General features: G+C 44.7%; 1 protein-coding gene across 5 annotated transcripts in view; it reads right to left on the reverse strand.

Moving 5' to 3' along the window:
* Positions 1–1,567: 1,567 nt before the first annotated feature.
* Positions 1,568–26,221, reverse strand: part of PTPRT (protein tyrosine phosphatase receptor type T) — a 483,857-nt gene continuing 459,203 nt past the window's right edge. For all 5 annotated transcript variants that reach the window (XM_030963017.1, XM_030963016.1, XM_030963015.1 and 2 more), the window contains 6 exons: positions 21,752–21,925; positions 18,022–18,153; positions 14,135–14,260; positions 10,522–10,685; positions 9,479–9,614; positions 1,568–8,364 (listed from right to left, as the gene is read on the reverse strand). In XM_030963017.1, the coding sequence (XP_030818877.1) occupies positions 8,311–8,364; positions 9,479–9,614; positions 10,522–10,685; positions 14,135–14,260; positions 18,022–18,153; positions 21,752–21,925 (786 nt within the window). In that variant the 3' untranslated portion in view covers positions 1,568–8,310. The remainder of the gene's footprint in view (positions 8,365–9,478; positions 9,615–10,521; positions 10,686–14,134; positions 14,261–18,021; positions 18,154–21,751; positions 21,926–26,221) is intronic.

Raw genomic sequence — 26,221 nt, forward strand, 5'->3', positions numbered from 1 at the left:
CATCTACTGCCTTTGCCACAATCTGCTGCTTGGCACTGACTGAAGGTGCCAAGCACTGCCTTGGGTATCTGTTGATGAACACGTGTGGGAAATGTGTGCTAGGAAATGTGTGAAAGCACTCACTGCTGATACCCATATCCACTGTTTGGGTCTGGCAGCACAAAACATCTGCACAAAATCCCTTCCATGTCTGTGTCGCTTGGTTTGTTCAGCGTGGAGAGGAGGAGGTGAGGGGAGACCTCACTGAGGTCTTCAACATCCTCACAAGGAGCAGAGGAGGGGCAGCTCCCAGCTCTTCAGTGCTGTCACCAGTGGCAGAACTCAATGAAATGGCACAGAACTGTTTGGGGAAGGTTTAGGTTGGATACCAGGGAAAGGCTCTTCCCCAGAGGTGCTGGCACTGCCCAGGCTCCCCAGGGAATGGGCACGGCCCCGAGGCTGCCAGAGCTCCAGGAGCTGCCAGGGATGCCCAGGGTGAGGCTGTTGGGGTGTCTGGGCAGGGACAGGAGCTGGGTGATCTTGTGGGTCCCTCCCAGCTCAGGACATTCCATGATTCTGTGATTTCTGTGGTTCTGTGTCACGGTTTAGCCCCAGCAACAGCCAAGCCCCACGTGGTCGCTCACTCACCCCTGTCCAACTGGATCAGGGAGGGAGTGGGAAGGGTAAAAGCCAGAAAGCTTGTGGGCTGGGATAAAGACACAGAAATCAAAAGCTGTGCAAGCAAGGAGAAAGCAAAACAAGGAGTTCAGTCCTCATTTCCATGGCTGGGCAGGTTCAACCATCCTCAGGAGAGCAGGGCCCCATCAGACTAATTAGTTACTTGGGAGGAAAAACACCATCTCTCCAAATGCCTCCAAAGCTCTCCCTTTTCTTTCTTCCTCTCCCACTTTATGCATGATGTCACATGGTCTGGGACTTGCTTTTGGTCAGTTTGGGTCAGTTTGGGTTGCATGTCCTGCCTGTGCCTCCTCCCAGCCTCCAACACACCCCCAGCCCCTCTCCAGCTGACTGTACGAGGAAAGCCCTTGGCTCCGTGCAATCCCTGCTCAGCAAGAACAAAAATATCTGTATTATCAACCCTGTGTTCAGCACAAATACAAACCCCAGCCCCAAACCAGCCTCTGGGAAGGGATTAACTCTACCCCAGCTGAACCAGCACAGTCCATCTATAGAAACTACCAGAAAAATCTCAGGAACCTATCAGCAATTGTCATTCAGCACTGAGTACCAAGGAAACAATACAGTAATACCTGTTAGAGAGAAAAAGTTGCAAAAACATGCTTTGCTCTAACCCATGCTGCTAAGACTGTAATTTTCAAAACTACTTAGCTCACATCCACAGGCTTTCTGAGAGGACTGACACAAAATCTGCAGCTAGGCTGAAGTGCCTGCTGAATTCTCTTTTTTGCTCTTCATCTCCTGAATGACAACCATGATGCAAAGCCCATCACTGTGACAAGATGCTGGTCTTATTTTTTGTCATGCAATCACCCCATCATTTCCAGCAGCGCTGCTCACAATGCCTTGCCTCCTCTAAGTCCAAAGAAAAGGCACAAGTACAAGAGTCTCTTAGTAAAACATTAATCTCAGATCACAGATTTATTTTATGGATTTGCAACACAGCCCATATTACAAACATTGTCTGGGAACATTTACAAGAATAAATAAGATGGACTCGCAGTTGTAAAAAAAAGATTACACTTCACTGTAATGTACAGTCAAAAAATATATCTGATATTCATTGACTTGACATTATTTACCTTCCTTCTTTTAAGCTAGAAAGAAAAGACACTGAATGCACAGTGTTGAGAGTTTTGTATTTATATTTTTTTCCTTTTTTTTATTTTTCATACGTGCTTTATCTATCAAACATCCAAACTGTACAAGTGAGTTTCACCAGTAATCCATAAAGGCCGAGGGGGAGCAGAGGGGGCGGCACCGCATCAGCAGAGACTCCTCTCATGCAGCACTCCTCCCTGCCCAAAAACACATCCAGGGAGCTGGGATGGCACACTGCTCAGCCAGAGGCAGCCACTGCCCTCTGAGGAGGTGACAAGGCTGGCAAGAAGCGATGCTGGCACATTTGGGTGCCCACAGGAGATTAAATTGGGGCAGGAGTGAATTCTGTCACTGCGGTTAGTCAGGGTGGGTTAAGGGGGGTGTTAAGGATGCAGCTCAAACTTTTGGCATAGAAGTACAGTGTTTAAATGCTGGCAATGCAAGAAAGGGCTAGAAGGGCAATGAGGGGGTAATTCCAGTTCTGCTCCAGGTACATGGAAGCCCAGCACATGAAGTTTGGTTTGACTGTCAGCAGGGTGAAACACTGAGCACTGTTTGTCCTGGGGAGTCTCAGAGTACCTAAATTCATGGAAACTTGTAATAGTGCTGGCCCCACTACCTCTTCCACCCCCCAAAACACACTCCTTTCAATCATTTCACACAAAGAAGAGTTCCTGGGGATTTCCTCACTGAAAGATGATGTACTCACACAAGGAAATCCATCCACAGTGCAACACACTTGAGGTGTCTCACAGGTTGTCCCAAAGGGTGGCATTTCAGGGTAACAGATCTCCACTGAAACACTCCTGCTGTGACAGTTGCCCCCATTAAAGGAACCACTAATATCAAGACCAATCCTGATATTTCATATATAGATACCTCTTGGGTACCTATATATGAAATATCAGGATTTGTCCCTAAGGGACACCAACAGCATTTTCACCCTGTACCTCCAGAGTGCCATGGACTGGTTCATGTTTGTACTGCTCAGAAACAGCTCATTGAATTGAATTCCAAGAAAAACCATTTTAGCTTGTTCTTTTCCTTTTTCATCCTTTTAAATTTTTTCCCCCCTGCCAGGAAACACTATGGGAACACCAGCATCTGGCATTCAGTCTGCTGCACTAGTTTGTCTTTTAAGGCTCAGGTTGAAAACAGAATAGTGGTGGAAAATCTGCTGCATGAACTGGGATGAGGATGGAAAGACTGATTTAGATCCCTCATGTTTTTACAAACTGGAAAAGCTGCCAGGTTTTCACATTCTGCTAGTCCAACATTAAACTGTAGGATATTCTGAGCATAGTTTATTTTTTTTTTTACAAGGGAAACTTTTAAAATATTTTAACACAGCAGTTAATGGTTATAGACTAGAGGTCACTGGAAGTCAGCATGTTTTTGCCTCTTTTTTTTCCTTTCCATCACACTCTGTACCACCAGGATTTGGTGGTATATGAAAATGTATGATTCTGCTTGACAGTTTGAGCAAATTGTACATTCTTCAAGTATGCATATGAGGGAGATGATTGATACCTTTTCCAAGTCAATGAACAGATAATACATGATGGATTTTCCTTGTGGTCCTTGCCAAAACGGCAGAAATTGGGCTTTGCTCGCTGTGCTGTTGGCTCACCCTCGAGGAAAAAGAGCTGGAGGTATTTTTGGGAACAGGGAAAGAAAGAGCACTTGCATTGAAATTGTGTATTATGTATGTATGGCTATAGAAGACTGCAATCTAAATAAGCAGGAGCACAGGAGGGTTAACAGAATCCTCATTGCTCACATCTGTCTCTCTGACTTAGCTGGCTCCTCCTGTTCCTCTGTCTGGGCAGGGCAGCTGCAGTGCTTTGTTCTGCCCTCACACAGCAGGAATATGGAATTTTTGACCCAATGGCAGTGGTTATGCTGAATAAATGTTGCCACTTTTGCCACATGGCCCCCTTTATTTTCCTAAAAAAAAAAAAAAATGGGGTTGACTGTCTTTTGTACACTTAAGACAAATTAAAGATTCTCAAATGAAAATGCAGCAGTTTCACACCAAGGTCTTGAGATGCCCCTTTCACTGGCTGGAGTGATCACAAAAATTAACTGTGCTGCCAACATTGTGGAGTTGATTGCTCACATTTATTACAGGACAATGAAGTTTTCCAATGGGAACTTTTCCACCACATTGCCCATCCAGGACCATGCCAGGACTGTGCACTGCTCTGTGACTTTACGAAAAATTCTGCAAGTGTGACAGATAGAAGCACCTCATGTTTGAAGATTCCTCTCTTGAGCAAATCTTCTTTTATCTTTGTCCCTCAGGATTTATTCCCTCTGTCACACTCTGAGTGCTCCATCTCCACAGCAGGGAATGTGACATTATGTGTTTTTTATGATCTTGGCAGGAACTCAGGAGAGTGAGATGAGAGCAGCTGTGCAAGAATGAGAGAGAGAGCAAGGTGCAAATTCCGTACCTGTTCCAGGATCCATTTCATTTGCCTTCTCCTCCAATATTTGGTTTCTCCCAAAGGAGATTTCTTCTCCTTTCCTTCTCTTCCAGGTGAAAACTGGTTTAACTGCCTCCTGAACCACCCTCTGCAGGAGCCTCTCTCCTTCCTCTGACTCCACAGCACACCAAGAGCAGTGACCAAAAATCCCTGGCTTGAGATTCCCAAGGGAAATCCCACAAACTGCTGCTCAAGGGCCTGTGGAAAGCAAATGGAAAAGCCACTCTAGCACCCACAGGCTTAAATTTACTATTGTGGGATCCATGCGGCTACTGGACTTGTTTTTTGTTGTTGTTTTTCCAGGGAGTTTACAGATCCAGAATAGAAGGCTAGAAACTCCTGATAACCAGTGGAATCCATGGCTGCAGTTACACCAATAATAATTTAAGATGTTGGTTACCCCTATATGAGGTAGTGACCCCAAACCACCTGTTTCTACTTCCTTGTATTCCAGACCAAACTTTCCACCAACTCTGTGCTATCACAAACAGTTCCCCCTCACCTCTGAAGGATGTCTCCATGGGAGTAAGTTCATCTTCATTATGTCCATTCAAATATTGTCAATATGGTATTTTTTCCAAGCCTAAGATTCAGTCACTGAGGAATTCACCTTTTTTTTACTGCACATTATCACTTTTCATCCACAGCAGGGGATGCTTAGGCTGAGAAGCTCACACTGACTATTAATCCTTCCAGGAGTGAGAAAACCTCCTTTATCTCATCTCATAATTCCTTTCTTTCCCCATGAAAACAAACCCATCACCCATAATCTTGCTTCAAACACATTACCTACTTCACTATGGGCTGTTCTCTAGGGTTTAAACAACCTCAAGGTAATAAAGTGATTTAAAGTGAGCTTTTCCACACAATTCCCTCCATCATTAATTCACACTTGGCATGTATGCACTGTGCAGGGAGGAACAGCATGAAGATCCCTGAGCCAACACAGACTGGAGCTGGGTCAGTCCCCCAAAAGCACTGTAACTGCAGGAATTTATAACAATTTGGCAACACAATCTGCAGTGTCTGCTGAGCATCTTTCCATATGGGTTTTAGGCTGGACATTAGGAAGTTCAGACACATGGTTGAGTGGCCACATAATAAGCTGTGACTAACAGCTGGGCTGTGGGAACCAACATTTGCATGGAGTTCCTACAAAATGTAAAATTTAGCTTAAATATCATTCCCTGCAGTTTGTGCCAACATCACTTGGCTTTTGCAGAGGGCTGAGCACATAGGGAGTTGGGCCAGCTGATACAGGTACCTGACCCTTTAGTAGTGTTTTTCATACCATAAAACACATCCAAACCTACCTCGGGGCTCTAAAGCACTGCACTGCCAGTGCTGCTCTGCTCTGCTCATCCCACACGTCTTTCCCCTCACTCACACACCCCTCCTGTGGGCTTAACTCTGGCATTTCAATCCACTTTCTTTAAGTTAAGCCTAAATTACCTCCTACACTTCACACCTCAGTGATAGTGGCATTTCTGTACCTCCCTGTTCCCTCATCCCAGCTGTCACCCTCGGTGCTGGCTGCACTCCCCTAAGTCACAAGGGAGACCTGTCACTGTGCTACTTTCTACGTAAAATTAACAGAATGCTAATTACTAATTAATATTTCCGTAGTATCCACAGGGAGTGGTTCCCTTTGGCTTTCTGGAGTCAGCAGAGTCAAAACCACTTCGCTGACTTGTAGTTTCTTCATACCTAGGCAGTTGTTGAAAAATCCCATCCTGGGATTAGAATTCCCTCTTCCTTTTTCTCTCCCAGCACCTGACCTACACTGTTCCATCCAGCCACCTGTAATAAAAACACCAATATTTTTCTTTTCCTCTCACTTTTATCTCATAGTTTCACTTCGCCTCCTAGTTATTTTTCCTGCTGATTGTGTTGTTGTATAAATGAAAAAAACCCCAACAATTCAGACCAGTCCCTTGACAGCCCCAACTGGAACTAAAGTCGATTTCATGATTTTTTTGCAGGCAACGGAAAGGACCAACCAGAAACAGCAGAGAGGCTCCTGTGAGAAGGTGGTTCATGATCAGTTAAGACCTTCATGGTATTAAAACCAAGAATCCAAAGCTCCTTAGAGAAACCCCAGGTGGTTCAGCATCCTTTGCTTGTCGAGAGGGGTATTAATGAAACTCCAAGCATCCTTCCCTGGGCTGGTGCAGGTCCTGGTGGATGGCAATGGTTTGGTTGGGTACTGGTGTGGCTGAGTTGAGAGCTGCTTTTGCCAGATTTCATTTCCATCCCTCCTGGTAAAGGTGAGGGTGTGACTATTGAAGAAAGAATGACCATGAAGCAGAGGTGCCTTTTGAATTCACAGACAGAATTAGCAAAATATTTTGAACTTCTGGCATGCTCTGTGCCAGGACAGAGCTCCCAGCAGCCTCTGAGGATTTACCTGAGGGTGGAAAACTACAGGGTGATAAGAAAATTGGAGTTTCTTTCAACTCTTACCTTCAGTCTATCTTTTAGCAAGTCTGAATTTAAAGAACCCTACACACCAGAATCCATTTTACACACAGAGCAACCTCATATCCCGCACCCTCAAGATAAATAAATGGCTAAATTGAAACACTAATTATTGTAAAGCCTTGCTCATTCAATTATTTTTTCCCCAAGATTACCCTGCAGACCTTAGTGATTAACTACTTAAACATACTTTTTCAGAAAAGCAATTTCTTAGCTGCTAAGAAGTCAGAACGAGGTCCGCAACCATGGCAAAACACATCTGGTGTTTGTTTCAGAGAAGGAGACTTGCACAGGCATTTTTGCAGAATAAAACAAAAGCTGTTCTGCTTAAGAAGAGAAGTTGCTGTGCTGGGCTAACGCTTCTCTTTCCAGGTGTCAGAACAGGTTTCTGTGTATGTACATCACCTTTCCTACAGCTCCAATGGGTTACAACTTTAAAGCTTGTAGGGCCACTGGAAATAGTGAGGAAATCTTGCCCAAACCCAATTTTAAGAACCTTCAGACTTTTAAGGAAGTGAGCAGGAACTTTCTTTGCTGTCTGCCTGCACAGTGCCTGGTTCAGCAGGGTCCTGGCGTGACTTGGGGTCCTAAGTTCTACAGCAATACAAATAATAAATAAAAAATAGTCATACATAGTATATGAGCAATAATACCTACTTCATACCCTGTTTGTCAGAGACACACTGCACCCCAGCTAATACTTGGGAAATGTGGTAACCAAGTCACCAAAGTTGCCAGGTGAATGCCATTTGTTTGAAATATTTAACCTTCAGGTCCATGTGTCTGGGAAACTCCTCAACAGCTTCACCAGCAGTGAAAGGACACAGACCAGAGGGATGGAACTGGGTCATGCACAGCCCTGAAGTTGAGCAGAAACTGGGAGGAAATATTTCTGTGGAGGCAGTGGATCCGTGTACAGCTTCTCATCTCCACCATCTATTTTCATGCTTAAAGGGACTACATTTGGGAGGAGAATTCCAGCACAGTCTTATTTTTTGTGTTTTGTGTGTGTGTGTGTTGGCCTTTTCATTAGGAAAAACAAATAAAAGGAAACAGATAAGGTAGACAAATTGTAATGAAACATTTCATGTATCCCCTATGGCTATCTCAGTTTTCCCAAATGACTGCTGCATGAAATTAAAAAATTAAAAGGCTGGGATTTGAGAACAAAATTATAAATTAAAAAGGAGACATTTAAAAGATAATTTCCTAAGGGTTTCATTCCTTCCCCACTCTGCAGCAAGCAGAACAAAAACACAATCCAAAAGAGGAGAGAAGTCAGAGGGGATTAGAAAGTCCAGTCTTTCAGCCTGTCTCCCACGTTGCTAATTTTTACAGTAAGTTATTTAAGAAGCAGTAGATGTTCCCATAGAAAGCAGGCAGCAGCACACACAGGCATCGTCTCCTCCTTCCAGCGAGGTCTCTGCAACCTCAGTCTCTTGCTGAGAAGGAAGGAGAAGTTTTCCTCCCCACACTTGTTACTGCCTTCCAGTGTGGGACAGGGGAGAAGCATCCACCAGAGTTTGGGGTCTGGCACATCGTGGGGTCCCCTCCCTTGGCTGGGCTAAAAGGAACTCAAGTATTCCAGTGCAACCTCGTATACAAATTTATACTGTTCCTGAAAGAAAGGACACAAAGGAATGGCATTAGTGTCGCAGACATCTTTTAAGGAAAATCCTTTCCTTAGGATTTTTCCTCCTGAGAAGCTGAGAGGCCTCAGGAACAAAATGTAAACATTGATTATCTGCTGCTGTGAAATGCAACAGGTGCATCTGTGATTGGTCTCATGTGGTTGTTTCTAATTAATGCCCAATCACAGCCCAGCTGGCTTGGACAGAGAGTCCGAGCCACAAGCCTTTGTTATCATTCTTTCCTATTCTATTCTCAGCTAGCCTTCTGATGAAATCCTTTCTTCTATTCTTTTAGTATAGTTTTAATGTAATATATATCATAAAATAATAACTCAAGCCTTCTGAAACATGGAGTCAGATCCTCGTCTCTTCCCTCATCCTCAGACCCCTGTGAGCACAGTCACACATTAGGATATGGGAAAATTCCTCAGAGCCTCGTCCTACAAGCGAAAATACCTCCTCCCTCTCTCTTATACCCTTTGGCAGGAGCAGGCAAACACTGGTTGTGTCTCTGAGTGATCCTGAGCAAGCACGGCTGGGAGATGGTGTCATCAAAGGCAGAGAAAAGCACTCAAAGAGACAGCCCCAGTCTGGACTATTCATTATTTGCCTCCAGCCCTTACTGCACATGTTGCTTTTGAGGCATGAGCTCAGTGTGATGGATGGAGATGACTGAATTCAGGACAGTTTAATCTCCTGGGCTGCAGGGAGCCAGGCCTGAGGCTGGACTGTTCTCCCTTCCTGGTTTCAAGATGTGTCACAGCACCCAGCACTGGGCTGGGCAGGAGGACAAATCCCTGCACAGACAGGAGGACAAACCCCACTCTTCCCACAGCCATGGTGACAGCCCTGTGGGGTTTGACCTCCTGAGGCAGCTGGGTATGGGACACAGGGTCCATCACTCTGCCAGGGCATCCCCTCTTCTCAGAAGGAGAAGCAGAAAGATTGACAGAACATGCTAAAACAGGACCAGTTTTAACTCTGGTGTCTCCATGTTCCCATTCATTTTGATTCATCCTGAACTAATTTTGACATTTTTTTACCTATCCTGAAGTTCCTTGCACACACACTGGGTGGGGAATGAGCAGAAAGAAGCCTTACCAGTGACTCCACCATGTTGGATTTGTTATTCCGTAGCGTTTTCACTATGTGGAACACGTCGATGATGTTCTGCTGCTGGATCATCTCACACACACTGCAGATGGCACAGAAGGTGCCGCTGCGGCCGCCGCCGTTCCTGGCAGAGGGACAAACAGGGCAAGGAGGGGCTGGTGAGGCTGGGGGAAGGACAGCACACACAGCTCACACCCCACGGACAGGTCTCTAATGGAGAGATTGCTGTCACATGGAAGGTCTCTGATGTTCAAGGGTTTGTGTGCCTAAAGGGGCTCCAAGAGAGCTGGAGGGGGGCTTGGGACAAGGGCATGGAGTGATAGGACAAGGGGGAATGGCTTCCCACTGCCAGAGGGCAGGGATAGATGGGATATTGGGAAGGAATTCCTCTCTGTGAGGGTGGTGAGGCTCTGGCACAGGGTGCCCAGAGCAGCTGTGGCTGCCCCTGGATCCCTGGGAGTGCCCAAGGCCAGGTTGGACAGGGCTTGGAGCACCCTTGGGATAGTGGAAGGTGTCCACTAGAACTGAGTGGTATTTGGGGTCCCTTCCAACCCAAACCATTCTGTGAGTCTGTGGAAGTGAAGTCCTGTAGAACTGGGGCAGGGATGGAAGGACTAAGGGATAAGGGGAGCTTCCCCATCCCCCTGGAGCAGGGGACAGGGGAGCTCAGGGATTGCAGTGCTGCAAATCCCTGCTCTGGGCTCACAGGAGCTCTGTGCTCAGAGCTGGGTATGTGGCAGGGAAACCCACAACATACCAGGGCTCTTGGAGCTATCTCTCACTGCAATCAGCAAAATCCCTGAGCCAAGATGCTATAATGCAATACAACATTCAACTTGAAGTTATTATTATAAATGTAGTTAGCACATGAAGTTATAAATTAAGTAGAAGTGTGCAGAAGTGTGTGAAGTTAGCAGTATAAATGTACTTTAACTCCATTTCCCCCAGCTGAAGCCTGGCAAACCACCAGATTTCCAGAGCCACAACCCCACAACACGTGAGGCTGCAGCCATTTCCCAGCCCTTACTTACAGGCAGTGGACCACGGTGCGCCCGTCTCTGCCGTCGTACTGCTCCTGCCACTTCTCCAGCCTCCTGACCACCTTGAGCAGGGAGCGTTTGGAGGGAGGGGTGTCCCTGTAGGCCGGCCAGCCGATGTACTGCAGGTGCTGCACGATGCGGTACCCGTCCTGCGGCTGCAACACAGAGCTGCTCAGGGGCCAGCCAGGGACGGGCAGGGCTGGCAGGGTCAGCACTCAGCCACACATCATCATAAAATTATTATGATTATATGCGGGTGCTTTTGTTAAGAGCTCTGGGTGTCAGGGGTACTGTCGGAACCCAGGAAATTCCTCTTATGTCACAGACATCTTTTATGAAAAATCCTTTCTTTAGGATTTTTCCTCTTGAGAAGCTGAGAGACTTCAAGAATAAAATGTAAACAATGGTTATCTGCTGCTGTGGAATGCAACAAGTAGATCTTTGATTGGCCTATGTTGGTTTTTTTCTAATTAATGGCCAATCACAGTCAGCTGGCTTGGACAGAAAGTCTGAGACACAAACCTTTGTTATCATTCTTTCCTATTCTATTTTTAGCTAAGCCTTCTGATGAAATCCTTTCTTCTATTCTTTTAGTATAGTTTTAATGTAATATATATCATAAAATAATAAATCAGCCTTCTGAAACATGGAGTCAGATCCTCATCCCTTCCCTCATCCTAAGACCCCTGTGAACATGGTCACACTCTTATTGTAAATCAAAGGTGACTCCAACGAAGGGGAGAGAGAATGATGCATCTGACTCCATCATCAGATGGCTAATTAATTACTTATACTATACTATGTACATTGTATCTAAACTGAATCTGCCACGCACTCACCTTTGCTCACAACTGCTCACACTGCACTCATCTCTGATTCTCTCTCCTGACTGTCCCCTGACAGTCTGACACACACACACCTGGCCCTGACAGGCCAAGGGAACAAAACATCCTCACTCTGAGTGAACAATCTCCATATTGCATTCTACTTCAGCACAGCACAGGCACAGCAAGTGAGATAAGAATTGTGTTTTCCTTCTTCTCTGCTTGTCTCACAGCTTCTCTCTGTTCAGAAGGCATGGGAATACCACACCTCTGGCTGCCCTGGAGACCCTGCCCGGGGGGCTCAGAGACCTTGGCACAGAGCCCAGGACCCCTTTGCCTTTGATTTTGACCCATGGAGCAAATTACCACCTTTATGTGAAGAATTACAAGTCAAGAGACTTTAAGTAGAATAATAGTTATTTTGTCACGGGGAGAAAAATAGATTTTTGAGGATTTTAGAATGGGGGCTCAGGTCCCAAGATTGGAGGAATTTGGGCATGCCCTGTACTTCTTCTTTCTTCTTCCTAGCCTCCATGAACTGGGTGATGTTGGCACTTTTTGATTGGTTTAAAGTAGAAGCTCACTGTCTAACATAGGTGATAGGTATTGGGAAGTTATGGTAAATAATGTACACATAGATTTTAGTATAAAAAGATAACACCAGTGTGCCTCAACCCGACCTGCCAGACAAACCTCAGCAGGTCAGAGAAAAAATGTTATAGATAAGAAATAATAAACAACCTTGAGAACGAGAACTGAAGAATCCTGACTCCTTCTTCGACTGCTGAGCTGGGAAAAAGAGGCTTGTACATATCTCAGAGTCACTCTGACCAGCAGAGATTCTGAGGGGGCACACAAACCCCAATCTGACTCCGACATGGTTTCGGGCTGAACATGTTTTATATTCTATCATTCTGTCATTTACATATTAATTATTAAACTTACATTGCTCTATTGTATACATTAATTTCATCCAAGCATGGATTTCTTGTGATGCCCCTCAAACCCCTAACATAGTTTCTCATGATTCTTTAAGCAATAATTATATCTAATCACATCTAACAATGCTATCATTTATCATGTACTGACTACAGAGGTGCAGTTTCATATGATCAGCAAACACAAGACCTGACATTTCCCAGGGCCTACCTTTAACATTTTCCCAGGGCCTACTAAGCCTAACTTTCTTTCTAACTCCCCAAATTTTCTGTGATTGTTTACTATCAGGAGCACTGCTTGCACAGCAGCCTCCCCTCTGCACCTGCACCAGCAGTGCTGGTGCTCTCCATGCTGGGTACAGTGTCGCTTTAGGAAATGAAATGAAACCACGTGGACACTGGACTTCCCAAGGTAGAAAAGAGGGGTGTTCAATTTCTGACTCTAATATTTATAGATTTCTAAAAGTGACAGTGGATTGGATGGTGACAGTGCCACCTCTCCAATGACACTGGACAAACTAACAGTCTATTAAATTTCTCCTTTTCCATAAAAGAATGTAAAACAAGAAGTTAATTACACAAAGTGTGTGAGAAAGTTCGTTACAAGAATGTAAACATCAGAAGGCTTAGAAGAACTTAAAAAAACAGGGCGACAGGTAGAGTGCAGAAACAAGGGCTTTTCTCTAACCTGGATAACAATTGTTACAGAGCCAAGCAGACACCAAGTGCACAGGAGCCTTGTTTGGCTTCCAGAATAAAGTTCCATCAAACTGCACAAAGAGGTCAAATGTCTCTTTGCTGTGCTGTGCTGTGCCATAAGAAGTAGAGGCAGCCCTCAAAAATTCTCTGGGGATTGTGGAGGGAAAGGATCCTCACAAATTTGCCGGCAGTGGCTGTGGTGTTGGACCTGGATGCGTGCAGAGAGCTGTGAGTGCACAGCACCTGCCCTGCAGCCCTGCATCCATGGGCCAGCTCCACCTGAGAGCCACAGAGCCTTGCTCTGACCAGTTTTATCACCACCAGGCTCTCCCTGGGACACAGGAAGGTGTCTAATCTCCAACCAGTTTATCAATTTCTGTGGCTGGACCACAAGGTTCCCTCTGCAGTGCCCCACCTGAACGGCTGCACGGGCTCTGACCATGCAGACACTGATGGGTTACACTGCATGGAAATATAATCTGCAGAGCCTGCTTCCATTTCTGACAAGAAAAAAATGAAAGGGGAACAACAAAGGAAACATAATCAATCTGGATAACGACTAATGAGAGAAAAATCCTCTGCTGAAGCCCTTTCCTGCAGCCCTGAAGCTGGATTGCCAAGGCTCAGTGTGCAGATAAACTTTGTTTCTATCATTTCAGCTGTCCTGGGGCTGAGGGACACAGACAAAGAGCTGCTTACAGAAATGGCAGTTGCTTATTTATAGGGAAAGCAGTGGCAGTTGGGAATCCCAGTCTAGCCAGTAAACATTGCATCTGTCTTCAGAGATGCTGCCTGGGAGCTGACAGATGGAGAGCTGCTGACACCATCCCAGTTTATTTCCTGCAATACTGATGGCTTTATATTGGCTACTAAGTGATGAATTGTTCTCAAATACACACAGAAAAATGCTCACCATTTAAATACAGATTTTCAGCTCATATCATCCACTCGCTGCCTTCAGCCAAGAGTCCTTTAGCAATGCAGGCTGATTAAATGTTAATTAAAGGAAGTAGCTGCAGTGGAATTTCATTCCTAGGTGAGAGATTCTGCATCTCTAAACCACAAGTCTTGGCTCTGCCTCTTCCTTGAGCCAAAATGTGTTTTTGAGAATAACTAAGGAATGTAGTATTTCTCCTCTCTTACCCTGGCCATGTTGCAAATCCGGAATATCCTGTTGATGATATCCTCATCAATATCTGCTGAAACAAACTCCACCTGGATTGGGCCATAACAACAGGATGTCTTCTCTGGCCAGTACTGCATGCAGAGCTAGGAAAAAACACAACACCAAACAGAAATCTTAATTATTAACATATCAAATCATTTTGGATGTATAACCAGCTCAAAATCCATTACCAATTTGTATATCTTTGTTCAGACAAGATCTCATTCTAGCTTAGTAAAACATTTTATATCCTGAATATGAAGAAAAAAAGAAATGTATTTTAGGGCCTGGAATTTTCTTCCTCTTCATTTTTGTATGAACAGAGTTTGGAACTGATTGGATTCTGGGTCTAGAGGTGCAGAAAAGGTGGCTGACAAATGAAGCTTCTGTAAAGGCAGAGATTTAACAGGAACATTGAAAGATTAGTGTCTCTAGATAAATTTAATAGGAACCATAGAGATCTGGTAAAAATGAGGAAATAGTACAGGCACCGAGAAAATTAATCTTAATTCAAACAAACTGGAATTTCTTTTTTTCTGTAAGAGGAACTTTTTAGTTTTCTGGCTCTACCAGTGAGCAGCAGAAGGAGAGCGAGTTTGTTCTGAGAGCACAAGAGCAGCTCTGGTTTCAGGGTGAACCACAACTGCACCTCTGAAGTTTGTGAAGCAGGCTGGGAGTCTTTTTCTTGTGCTGATATTACTGAGTTGAAAGGACAAAACCACCCTGTGCACACAAATTACAATCTAAGGATTTTAAATCCAGCTGGAAATAGATCATGGCGCAAAAATATTTTGCATGAGATCTCATTAGCAGTTTCTGCTAAGATTGTATTTCTTTGTGGCCTTTTTTTTTCCTTCCTATTTTCAAGTGTAATTTTGTACAAGTTTTGAAACCCCCAGATGCTCATTTGAACTTGATCTCCAGCTTTTCAAGTTCAATCACTGCCAGCCACAACGTGGAGTGTGTGCATGCGGCTGCATTAATTCTGCACTCCTGTTCTTCCTTTGATCATATAGGATTGAAATTGGGTGGGATATTCACACAGTCTTATGCATCTTTGCCCTTGTTAGTTTTTCAAGATTAAGCAAGACAGCCAAGACCACACAAGCAAGTCCTTTGAAGGGTTTCTTTACTCTTCCTGCAGACTTTCAAGCTGCCTAGTGATCTCCTCTCAAAGCATCTGTCCCTCAGGCAGGGAGATGTGAGCCGAGCAGGAGCTTTGGCAAACAACCTCAAGGTGCAGTGGAAAGCAAAAAAAAAGATGAAATCTTTCCTTAGGATGGAAAATGTGCTTCTCCCAGAGCAGGTCTGTGAATGGCCACCCCTCCAAACACACAGGTGTGTACACTAATGAACACTGCCTGCTGTGTGCTCTGACCTCCACAGGGCTTTTTGCCTTTTCCCTGTACTCAGGGCACAGCCTGGGATCAGGCACTGATGAACAGACAGGGAATGACAATATTGTCATGCAAGGACAGTGCAGGCACAGTGCCAAGTTCTCTTCCATAAAACTCCTCTCCACAATGGATCTGATGATCTGCTGGAGGCTAGGAAGGACCTGCAGAGACATCTGGATCGATGGGCTTGAGGCCACTCAATCTCACAATGGTTGTGTGTGGTCTGAAGGGCAGCAGAGCTGGGGAAGGGTCTGGAGACCCCAGAAACAGCTGAGGGGCTCAGCCTGGAGAAGAGGAGGCCCAGGGGAAAGCCCTCTCACTGTCCACAACTCCCTGAGGGTGCAGCCAGGTGGGGGGCAGCTCTGTTCCCAAGGAACAAGGGACAGGATGAGAGGAAACAGCTTCAGCTGTGCCAGGGGAAGCTTAGATTGGTTATTAGGGAAAATTTCTTCACTGAAAGGATGGTCAAGCAATGGAACAGCTGCCCAGAGCAGCGGTGGAGTCATCATCCCTGGAGGGATTTAAAAGATGTGTAGATGTGGCACTTGGGGACATGGGTTAGTGGTGGCCTTGGCAGTGCTGAGGTAACAGTTGGGTTCAATCATCTTAGAGGTCTTTTCCACCCCAAAGGATTCTGTGATATCAAACTCTGTGATATCAAACTGTCTCACGGTGTCCTGATAGCTCATAAAATACAAACTTTCAAATCCTCCTTAACTGCCAGTGCCACCTGGGTGTTCTGGCATTGGCTGCACTCCCGAGGGAGGTGACACCGTGCTACAGAAACTGTCAAAGTGACTTCATGCACTGCCAAATCCCCTTTTCTGTGCCTACAGACCACATCACAGCAGCAAAATTTTGATAGGAAAAAAAAAATCTAAGCTTTGTGAAGGATAGTCACAAGATAACACTGGCTGGGGCTGAAAGGTTTGTGTTTTCTCAGAACTGAGTGTGAGAAAGTGTGTCATTTCCAGAAAAAGATAGGTTGTGCTTTGAAGTGTCAGGAAAAAAGTAAAATTTGTCTCTGGATTCAATGCCAAGGTGCAGAATCAAGGAGATTGGAGAGGAAAACAGAAGATAGAGAACCTCTGGTTCCTCACAGAGTGGTGGGACCCTGCAGGGCACCAGGAGAGCCTACTGCTGAACAGAGCTGTCACTGGGCTGGAATGGGATCCCACTGAGTTCCCCTGATGGGACACTCCCTTATGGGCTGGGATGATTGGCTTCTCCAGCACCATCCGAAAAAGAGACCAACAATTCACTGCCTGCAAGTGTGGTAAGACAGGGAAGAGACAAATGAAAAGCAAATCCATGAAGTACCAACTCCTCTCACTGAACAAGGGCTGTAATAGGTGAATTAGCCATGCCAAATGTACTCTCCACACAAATTGCATGATTACACCTTTTTAAAAGCTGTTCTCCTCTGCCACTCATCAGCAAGGTGGCTGGAGACACCAGGGCAGGAGGAATGGCAAAAGCTCCTCCCTGGCAAGCTCAAATGCTGAAAATAATGCTGTGTCCAGTAGCCAAAACCCAGCTTAGACATGGCATTAAAAAGGAAAAGAGATAAAAGGACTATATTATCCTCAAACTGTGCAAAGCAGTATTACAGAATCATACTGGAAATCTCAGGGGAAAGATCCTTCAAATTATTTCCGCTGTCTTGGTTTTATTCTTCTGGAAATGCCATGTGAAAAAGGCAAACATGAAGCACCCTGGGGCTGTGGTAGGGAGCATTTTCCTGAACCAAACATAGATAAAAATATGAAAGGGGAGAAAGAGGGTTTGGGAGGGAAATGTTGGCCTGCAAACACGAAGTACTTTTGTAATATATAAAGTATGTATATAAAACTTGTTGATACATTTAACTATATTTTACATAATTTTATATCAAAGTATTTATATAATAAATGGAGAGACTTTATAGCAACTTTCCAGTATATAAAAGGGGCTTACAGGAAGGCTGGAGGGGGACTTTTCAGATGGATGTGGAGTGATAGGAAAAAGGGAAACAGCATTAAGCTGAAGGCGGACAGATTAGATGGGATATCAGGAAGAAATTCCTCCCTGTGAGGAGGGTGAGGCCCTGGTACAGGTTCTCAGAGAAGCTGTGGCTGCCCCTGGAAGTGTCCAAGGCCAGGTTGGATGGGGTTTGGAGCAACCTGGGATAGTGGAAGGTGACCCTGCCAAGGCAAGGGGTTGAAGTAAGATGGTCTTTAAGGTCCCTTCCCATCCAAACCTTTCTATGATCCCTGTTAATTGCAATAATAATTAGATTACAAAGAGCCAGGCATATGGACTTATTCTCCATTGAAACCCCAAAGCATCACCTGTTACTTTCCAGCTCCCCCTCATTTATTTACTGGGGTGGGAGGGCACCCACCTCAATAAAATGGCAGCAGGGACTCCCTGCAAACCTGGATTTGAGAAGGGAGTGAATGAAGAGCCAGGAATGAAGAGCCACTCACCTGTGCTGCATCCATCTCGTTGAGCATCACCACAGAGGAGCAGTTGTAATCAAACACCAGCCTCCAGAAGTCTGTGATGGTGTTGGGCAAGGGGTGCTGGGTGACAATGAAGGCAGCAGGCTGCTTGTGGCTCTAACAAAAGAGTAAGATTAGTTAAAAAAAAATTTAAAAAAATCAATCAACTTTTATTCAAAGGAATATTACACCCGGGAGGCTGTGGGGAGGCAGTGTGAGCCATTTAACCAGATTATACAAATCACATCTCCTGCTCCTTGTTATCGCCCCGCAATGAATGAACGCCTCGTAATGGGATTCTTTTGCTCCCAATAAAGACATTTCATTAAAGAAGTGTCACAAGAGCAGAGATTACCCAAATCAATTATTTGTATTTTGAGACTCAGCAAATAATGCTAATTCTACTATTACTACTACTACTACGACTATCAGTAATATTAATAATTGGAAGGAAAACAGCTGGAAGCAAATGTTCTCCTTTGTGCTGCAGTGGCCTCGAGGAGCTCCAGAAGGGATTAGCCCTGTCTGCTGGGGCTGCCTGGGGGTGCAGTGTGACAGAGGTGGCACATTTGGATCCCAGCCATCCTTTATGGAGCAGCATTCAGAGCCTGTGACATTGGCGTTTAATTTCTGCTGTTATTCTTTCACCTCAAAAAGGCCCCCTGACCTCAGTCTCCCCGAGCACGAGGGGGTAGAGCTGTGCTCCCAACCTCTGCAGGGCTGAGTTAATGAATGTTTGGGATGAAAGGCAACAAGCTGAAAACTTTATCGCTTCCCAACCACGGCAGGCAAGGCTTAAATGAGCCTGGAAACTGCACAGTCCTTTGTGCTGTACATCTGTGAAGCAGACTTGAATCAAAAGGCACACTAATTCTGGGGTAAAAAAAAAAAAAAAACAACAAAAAAGCACAAAAAAAAAACCCCTCCAGCGGAATAAAATTTTGGATTTAAAGTGAAGAAATAATAACATCCTGAAGTATGAAGCTGCCCATCGTGGGGGTTTGCCTTTTCTCCTCCATGTGAGGCAGATGTGGGTGGAAGTGCTGGGCAGGCCATGCTGGGAAAAAGGGGTTTCTGATTGTGCACGTGTGAGGAGGGTAATGGAAGTGATGCACAGAGAAGGAAAACAAAATGATTTCTTGGGAAATTTTCATCTAGAACGGATTTTTCCCTTTTTCCCCACTCTGCATTCTGCATCTAGAAACACCACAATGGGCCAAAAGTTGTGAAATGCCAGACCAGTGGTGGCAGCAGAGTGGCAAATAAAAGATTGAGGTTTATCTCTTAATTAAACACCAGAATGTTCCTGCTGTGTTTTTTAATGCTGTACCAGTAGCAAATCTAGCTAAACTCCTGGCTGAAGGTCATCTGTGCTTGTGGGGTTTGCCTTTAGGAGAAAAAGAAACCCTGCCCAGCTCCTTGCCACAGGTGAGGAACCAGGTTCACCGTCCTGTTTCAGAGGGAAGGTGACACAGAGGTGTGAGTTACTCCTGCAAGAGAACATGTGTGGGATTATGGGGCAATGATGATGTTAGGGACACATAAATTCATGTTTTTCCTCCAAAGCCCATGGATTAAACACAAATCTATCATCCCTTCTTCATGACTTGACTCATGATGTGACTTAAGTCTCATTTTCTAAGGATTATGTTCCATTGTTTTAGGGGAGGGAGAAGGACAGTTTTGCTCCTTTCAGGGCAATATGGGATGGATGGAGGTTGTCCTCTAAATGTCCCTGCTCAGTACAAGACTTCACACCTCAGCAAGAACTGCTATGAAAATGTAGGATTCTGGCTGTTCCCCTGTGATTATTTTTGTCCCCAAAAGTTCCTGAATCCTTTATGGAAAGATAAAGGAGAGCCAGAGAACATCACAGCGGCTGAATTTCAATGACAGGTGAAAAATTGCTTTGTACTAAAAAAAATTAATCCACTGGAATTTTGTGGGGAAGGATCCAAATATTTGCAATGTGATTTGAGGCAATGAGGGCTGAAATGTACACACATTCCCAATCCCTATGAAACCAAAGACTGGATTGTGTTTCTGCAAATGTGCAAAACCACTAAACACACTTTAAAAAAAGTTTCCTTAGGCATATTTGCAATGATAACATCACAATCTTGCTGAAAAAAAATCTAAAATAAATTCGGTGACCATTTGACTGAATATCTTAAATGCAACAGTATCACTGTTTCCCAAAGACTGAAGAACAGACAAAATTAAAAAACAGAGACCCTGCTTCTGCCAGGGAAAAAATGATGGCATTTCACCCTGGATCATATTTACACATACTCCAACTGCAATAATTAGTGGCTTTAAAGACATCCGTGTCCAAAGGCAGCACAGCAAAAAGAAGCCATCAACATAATTCATCCTCCACAAATGACCCGTGCTGTGAGATTCCAGGCTATAAACAAAGCGAGGGAAAACGCCTTTGGACAGAGTCACATCAGCTCAACTCACATCCTTTAGCCTGAAAATATTTTGCACATTTGATCCCTGCACTCCCACATTCTTAACTGAGTAAGATCATATCAATCACTTGCTCCACACTGCAAATTATCCTTGTCAAACAGCTGACCTGGCAAACATTTCTCTTCCCAATGGATACAAAAGCAATGTATGGGAACAGCTGTCCCTCCACTTTTTGTGCATCTACCTTTCTGTGATCCAGCCTCAGCTGCACAATGAGGGATGCCTTTGCCAAAAATTTTCTACCAATTTGGTGCAGCACTAGGGTGTGTGATCACAGAATAACAGCATGTAGCAGAATTTGCTGGATTGGAATGGACCCTCAAGGATCATGGAGCCCAACTCCTGGCCCTGCACAGCACCATCCCCAAGTGCCCAAAAATATTGTCTGAAAGCCTCTTGAACTCTGTCAGGCTGGTGCTGTGACCACTTCCCTGGGATAATCATACTCTGGAGGACACATTTTGGTGACAAAGAGAAAATTCCTGTGCTTTGCCCGATTTGGAGATACCAGACTCAGAAATTAAAGCTAAATAAGTTTTTTTTGTTTAGATCCATTCTCCCAGAATGTCAGAATTCAGGATATCCCTCTGGCTGTCCTGGATTGCCCAAACCCCTGCCCGGGGGCTCAGAGACCCTGGCACAGAGCCCAGGACACCTGTGACTTTGATTTTGACCCATGGAAAAAATTACCAAACTTATATGAAGATCTGCAAGACACAAAAGTCTAAGTAGAAAAATAGTTAGTCTGGCATGGGGTGAAAAATAGATTTTTTGGGGTTTTTAGAATGGGGATTCAAGAGGCAATATGGAGGAATCTGGACGTGTCCAGCCTTTCTCCTTGTTCTTGGCCTCCATCTTCTGCTGTGATGGTGGCACTTCTGGATTGGTTTAGAGTAGAAGCTCACTGTCTAACATAGGTGATAGGTATTGGGAAGTTATGGTAAATATTGTACATGTAGTTTTTAGTATAAAAAGATAACACTGCCATGAGGGCATCAGTGTGCTTCTGTCTGACTTGCTGAATGGACTTGGCTGGACAGGAAAAAGAATTTTATAGATAGTATACAATAAACAACCTTGAGAACGAGAACTGAAGAGTTCTGACTCCTTCTTTGAGTGCCAGGCTGGGGAAAGAGACTTTCTAATTCTCTGACCAGCAGAAGCCCCGAGACCTAAAGACCATCATGAGAGGGAATAAACCCATGGCAGGCTGTGCTGGGTGTGCCAGAGCAGTGCTTACATCCATGAGTGCAGCATTGATGTAGTTGCTGGACTCGCCATCCACGGAGATGAGGAAGGGCAGGCAGCGGTCCAGGGGCAGCACGTCCATGCAGCGGTTCTTGTCGTGGTTGCGCGGCAGCAGCCCGATGCTGCAGTCCTCCGGCCGCACCCGCGGCGTCACGATGTTCAGCGTCTGGGCAGGGCAGGGAGAAGGGAAACAAGGACACAAACAGCCTGAGTGCCTTGCAGTTCACTTCCAAGAGTCACAGAATGATCACCTTGAAAGAGACCTCCAAGATCATCGAGCCAAACCCAGCCCCAACACCTCAACTAAACCCTGGTACCCAGTGCCACATCCTGTTGGAACCCAGGAAATTCCTCTGACTGCCCTGGAGGACTCAATCCCCTGCCCAGGGGGCTCAGAGACCTTGGCACAGAGCCCAAGACCCCTGTGACCTTGATCTTGACCCATGGAAAAACAATTACCGACCTTTATATGAAGAATTAGAAGTCAAAAGAGTTTAAGGAGAATAATAGTGAATTTATCACAGGGTGAAAAATAGATTTTTTTGGGTTTTTAGAATGAAGGCTCAGGGCAAGATGGAGGAAACTGGGTGTGTCCAACCTTTCTCCTTCTTCTTCTTCTTCTTGGCCTCCATCTTCTGGGTGATGTTGGCACTTTTAGATTGGTTTAGAGTAGAAGCTCACTGTCTAACATAGGTGATAGGTATTGGGAAGTAATGGTAAATAATGTACACGTAGATTTTAGTATAAAAAGACCACACCACTCCAGGGGAGGCAGAGTGCCTCTGTCTGACCTGCTGGATGGACCTCGGCAGGTCAGGAGAAAGAATTTTATAGATAAGAAACAATAAACAACCTTGAGAACGGGAACTGAAGAGTTCTGACTTCTTTGACCACCGGGCTGGGAAAAGAGACTTTCTAACATATCTCAGGGTCACTCTGACCAGCAAAAGCCCTGAGAACATCCCCGAGAAAATGTTAAACACACCCAGGGATGGTGACTGCACCACCTCCCTGGGCAGCCATTCCAGAACTTTATCACCCTTTCTGTAAAAAACTTTTTCCTAATATCCAACCTCTATTTCCTTTGGTGCAGCTTGAGACTGTGTGCTCTGGTTCTGTCAGTTGCTGCCATATGCACAACATGTTTGCTTTAAAGGGACTCAAGAGTAGCAGAGCTTTGGCTGTTGCATACAGGTAAAAACATAAAACAAGGGCCTTGCTAACCTTATAAATTCGTGCCTCAGGCCTGCTACTTCAGCTAAGCAGCAAGTGCTATGGGAAAGTGACTCAGCTGAATTAGAGGTAGAAAAACAAGTTATAGAACCATCACATGCTCACTTCATGGTTTATGGTGGTTGGTTGAATTACATTTGTTGTGCTTAAATGGGATGTAACTGATTACAGGGTAACTGCTTAAAAAGGCCTGGTTTTTGCAATAAAGGGCTCTCCTTTGCACCTGCCTGGGGACTCTGTCTTACTCGGCTTCAGAACATTTGGCATCCCAGAGATAAAAAGGAAGAAGCACTAAGGAGCTTGTTGCTGTTGTAACACACTGTGTTTTGCAGGTTGTCCTGAGGAACTCTCCCAAACATTGTTAGCTCCAGCAAAAACTGAAAGCACTATACACCTCCCAAACATTTACAGCTCTAAACCCACAGAGCAGCTAGATAACATTCCTAAAGGTTGGAAATAGGTGTCACAGGCATAAGATGCAGCTTTGAGCTGGTGATGGAGTGAAAGTTCCTCTTGTTTCTACCATCCTTAGGGTGGAAGCTCCTTCCCCTCTTCAGGTGGGTCCTGTGCAGGTGTACCCTGAGTATTGACCACCCAGCAGGTCAGCCTGTTCAGAGCCTCGGGTGATTCCTCAAACCACTGACTTATCTTATAAAAACCTAAAATAAAATGTCATTTTGAGGTTTTTTTAACAGAAAAGTTTATTTGTTTTATATATTACTTATTATATATTGCTACTTTCCTTTTGAAGTGACACATAGGATGCTTCACTTACATAGTCATACCTAATCTCTGGGGCCTTTCTGTCATCTTTGACTGTTATCTGCCTTTTTCACAGCTTGACAGACTATGTTTCTTTAAATCTATTTTACTTTTGTGTTCCCCATTGTGGAGGCCTCCTGACAAACCAGTCCAGGTTGGTCAGCAAGGATCAAAACTCAGAAATCAAAGTGAATGCATCTTAGCACCAGTGCTTAAGTGGTGGTAGATCAATGGCTGTCTGATGTCATTGTATTTCTACTTTTGCATCTCCCCTTCCTGAGCAAAGCCCATGGAGTCCAACAGTGAACTCTCTGCAGCCAGAAGAATACAAAATATTTAGGGGCCAATAAAACAAAACAAAATAAAAACTTATGAAGAGCTGGACTTCTGCCACAGTGAGGTTATGAATGTAGGAAAGAGGAAGGTCAAACAATCCAAGACAAAAGAATGTGTCAAGGTTTAAATCTTGAAATAATATAGTTGCTCTAAATTATTCAGGTTCTGCATTGCCTGGAGATGGAAAGCAGGGAGTCTGGCTGGGGAAACAACATGAAATCTCAGATCTCTGACAGTGCAGATAATCAGGCAGGTGACTTGCTAGTGATTTACTCCTGCCTGTTTTATGCTGCTCCCCTCTCTCCCTTGTTCCTCTACTGATTCAAATTACAAAAACTCTCCAGAGTGAGCTTTGTGTGTCCAGACAACATGTAGAGCATGAGAAATACATCCAGCCTTACCTCAGGGCCAGTGGGACCTAAATACCACAAACTGCAAGCACAGATCTATAGTTATATCAACTGGTTGCTAAAGATTGCAGCAGAGATAGCAGCTTTTGCATTAAATCCAGACAATCAGGGCTGAGGAACGCTCTGAGCCAAAATCCTGTAAAAATAGATTCTACAACAAGACAGACACTGAACCTCTTATGCAAAGCACAGTGGAGCAGTTCCTTCCCACAGGAGCTGCCAGCCCCTGGCAGCTCAAAAGAACAAGCACAGAGGTGACAAATCCTGTCTCATATCATGACAAAATACACCCAGCAAGCAGTGGCTGGTTTTTTAATAGTGTTTTTTTTTTTTTTAATAGCATTTGATGAAGTTCTGGCTCCTTCATGTCAAACCAGAAACACTTTTACAGACCTGCTATCACTTGATAGAACCAGATCTTTTTTTAATTGAGCTGCCATCAGTTGGGATCCACATTCTTTATCTCACTGTACCAACCCCGATGATTCCCTGTAAGGCTTCAGATAAAAGACACACATTCTCCCTTTACATAGAGAGGGAGGAAAAGAGGCCTCTGACTCAGGCTGGGGATCCCAAAAGACATGCTCTTGCTGCAAAAGACGCTTTCCTGGGAGAGGAAAAGCAATTAAAGCAATCTCCACCTTTTTACTCTGACTATGAGTGGCCTCAACAAATAGTAGATGTCTCTTTCTTTCCTATCAAACTCACCTTGCTCCAAATTCTTCACAGTCTTGTTTTTTTCCCTATATCGATGTTGGCTCAAAATGATAGATCCACAGAATATTTTGGTTTAGAAAAGACTTTAAAGCCCATCTATTCTATCCCTGCCATGGGCAGGGACACCTTCCACTATCCCAGGGTGCTCCAAGCCCTGTCCAACGTGGCCTTGGGCACTGCCAGGGATCCAGGGGCAGCCACAGCTGCTCTGGGCACCCTGTGCCAGTGTCTGTCCAGCCTTACAGTAAAGAATTATAGATTCATGGGGAATAAGACTGGAAAACTCAGTTCAGTGTTCAGAATTCTGGGTGAATTCTCCACTTTGTGAGAGGAACAACTGCACAGGGCCCACGGCTGGAGTGTCCCAAGCCCATTTACCAGGGTGGGATAAGCAACAGGGACAGGAAACAAAGGAGGGGCCCCTATTTTGTTGCTTGCCCTGGGCAAAGAGCACTAATGGAGAGCTTGTGAGTTTTGCTGTCCATCATTTTGGGTCTCATGACCAGGTACCTGGCAAAACATCTGCAGTGAACTGAGGGATTCATTCACATCTAATTGAAAATTAGCAATAGCCAAAATACTGCTCACTGAGCTCCCTCTCTCTCCTGTGTGGAAGGTTGTCAACAAGTTGATTGTCAAAGCTTGGAAGCACCATATGAGCCACAAGAATGGATAATAAGGCACCTTGAGGCATAAATGTTTCTGTATAAATTATGGAAGGAAACGAACAACACAATACTCATTAAAATAAGTACAACATTATGTGTGAAAATTAGTACCCTTGCTCTACTGGAGTGATGGGGACAATTTTTTCCTTGCTGAAGGCTGAATAGTCCATGCTCAAAAACAAATTTCTGCCTGACCCAGTAGTACAACAACAAAAATCAACGGAAATCAGACCTTGGCTCAGTGTCCCCCTTGTTTGCCCTGCTGGAAATCACAAAGAAACACAAAGAAATTGATTAAACACCTTCAATACACCAACTGCAGTGACTGAGACATAT

The sequence above is a fragment of the Camarhynchus parvulus genome, chromosome 20 (assembly GCF_901933205.1).
Source record: "Camarhynchus parvulus chromosome 20, STF_HiC, whole genome shotgun sequence".
Taxonomy (NCBI): domain Eukaryota; kingdom Metazoa; phylum Chordata; class Aves; order Passeriformes; family Thraupidae; genus Camarhynchus; species Camarhynchus parvulus.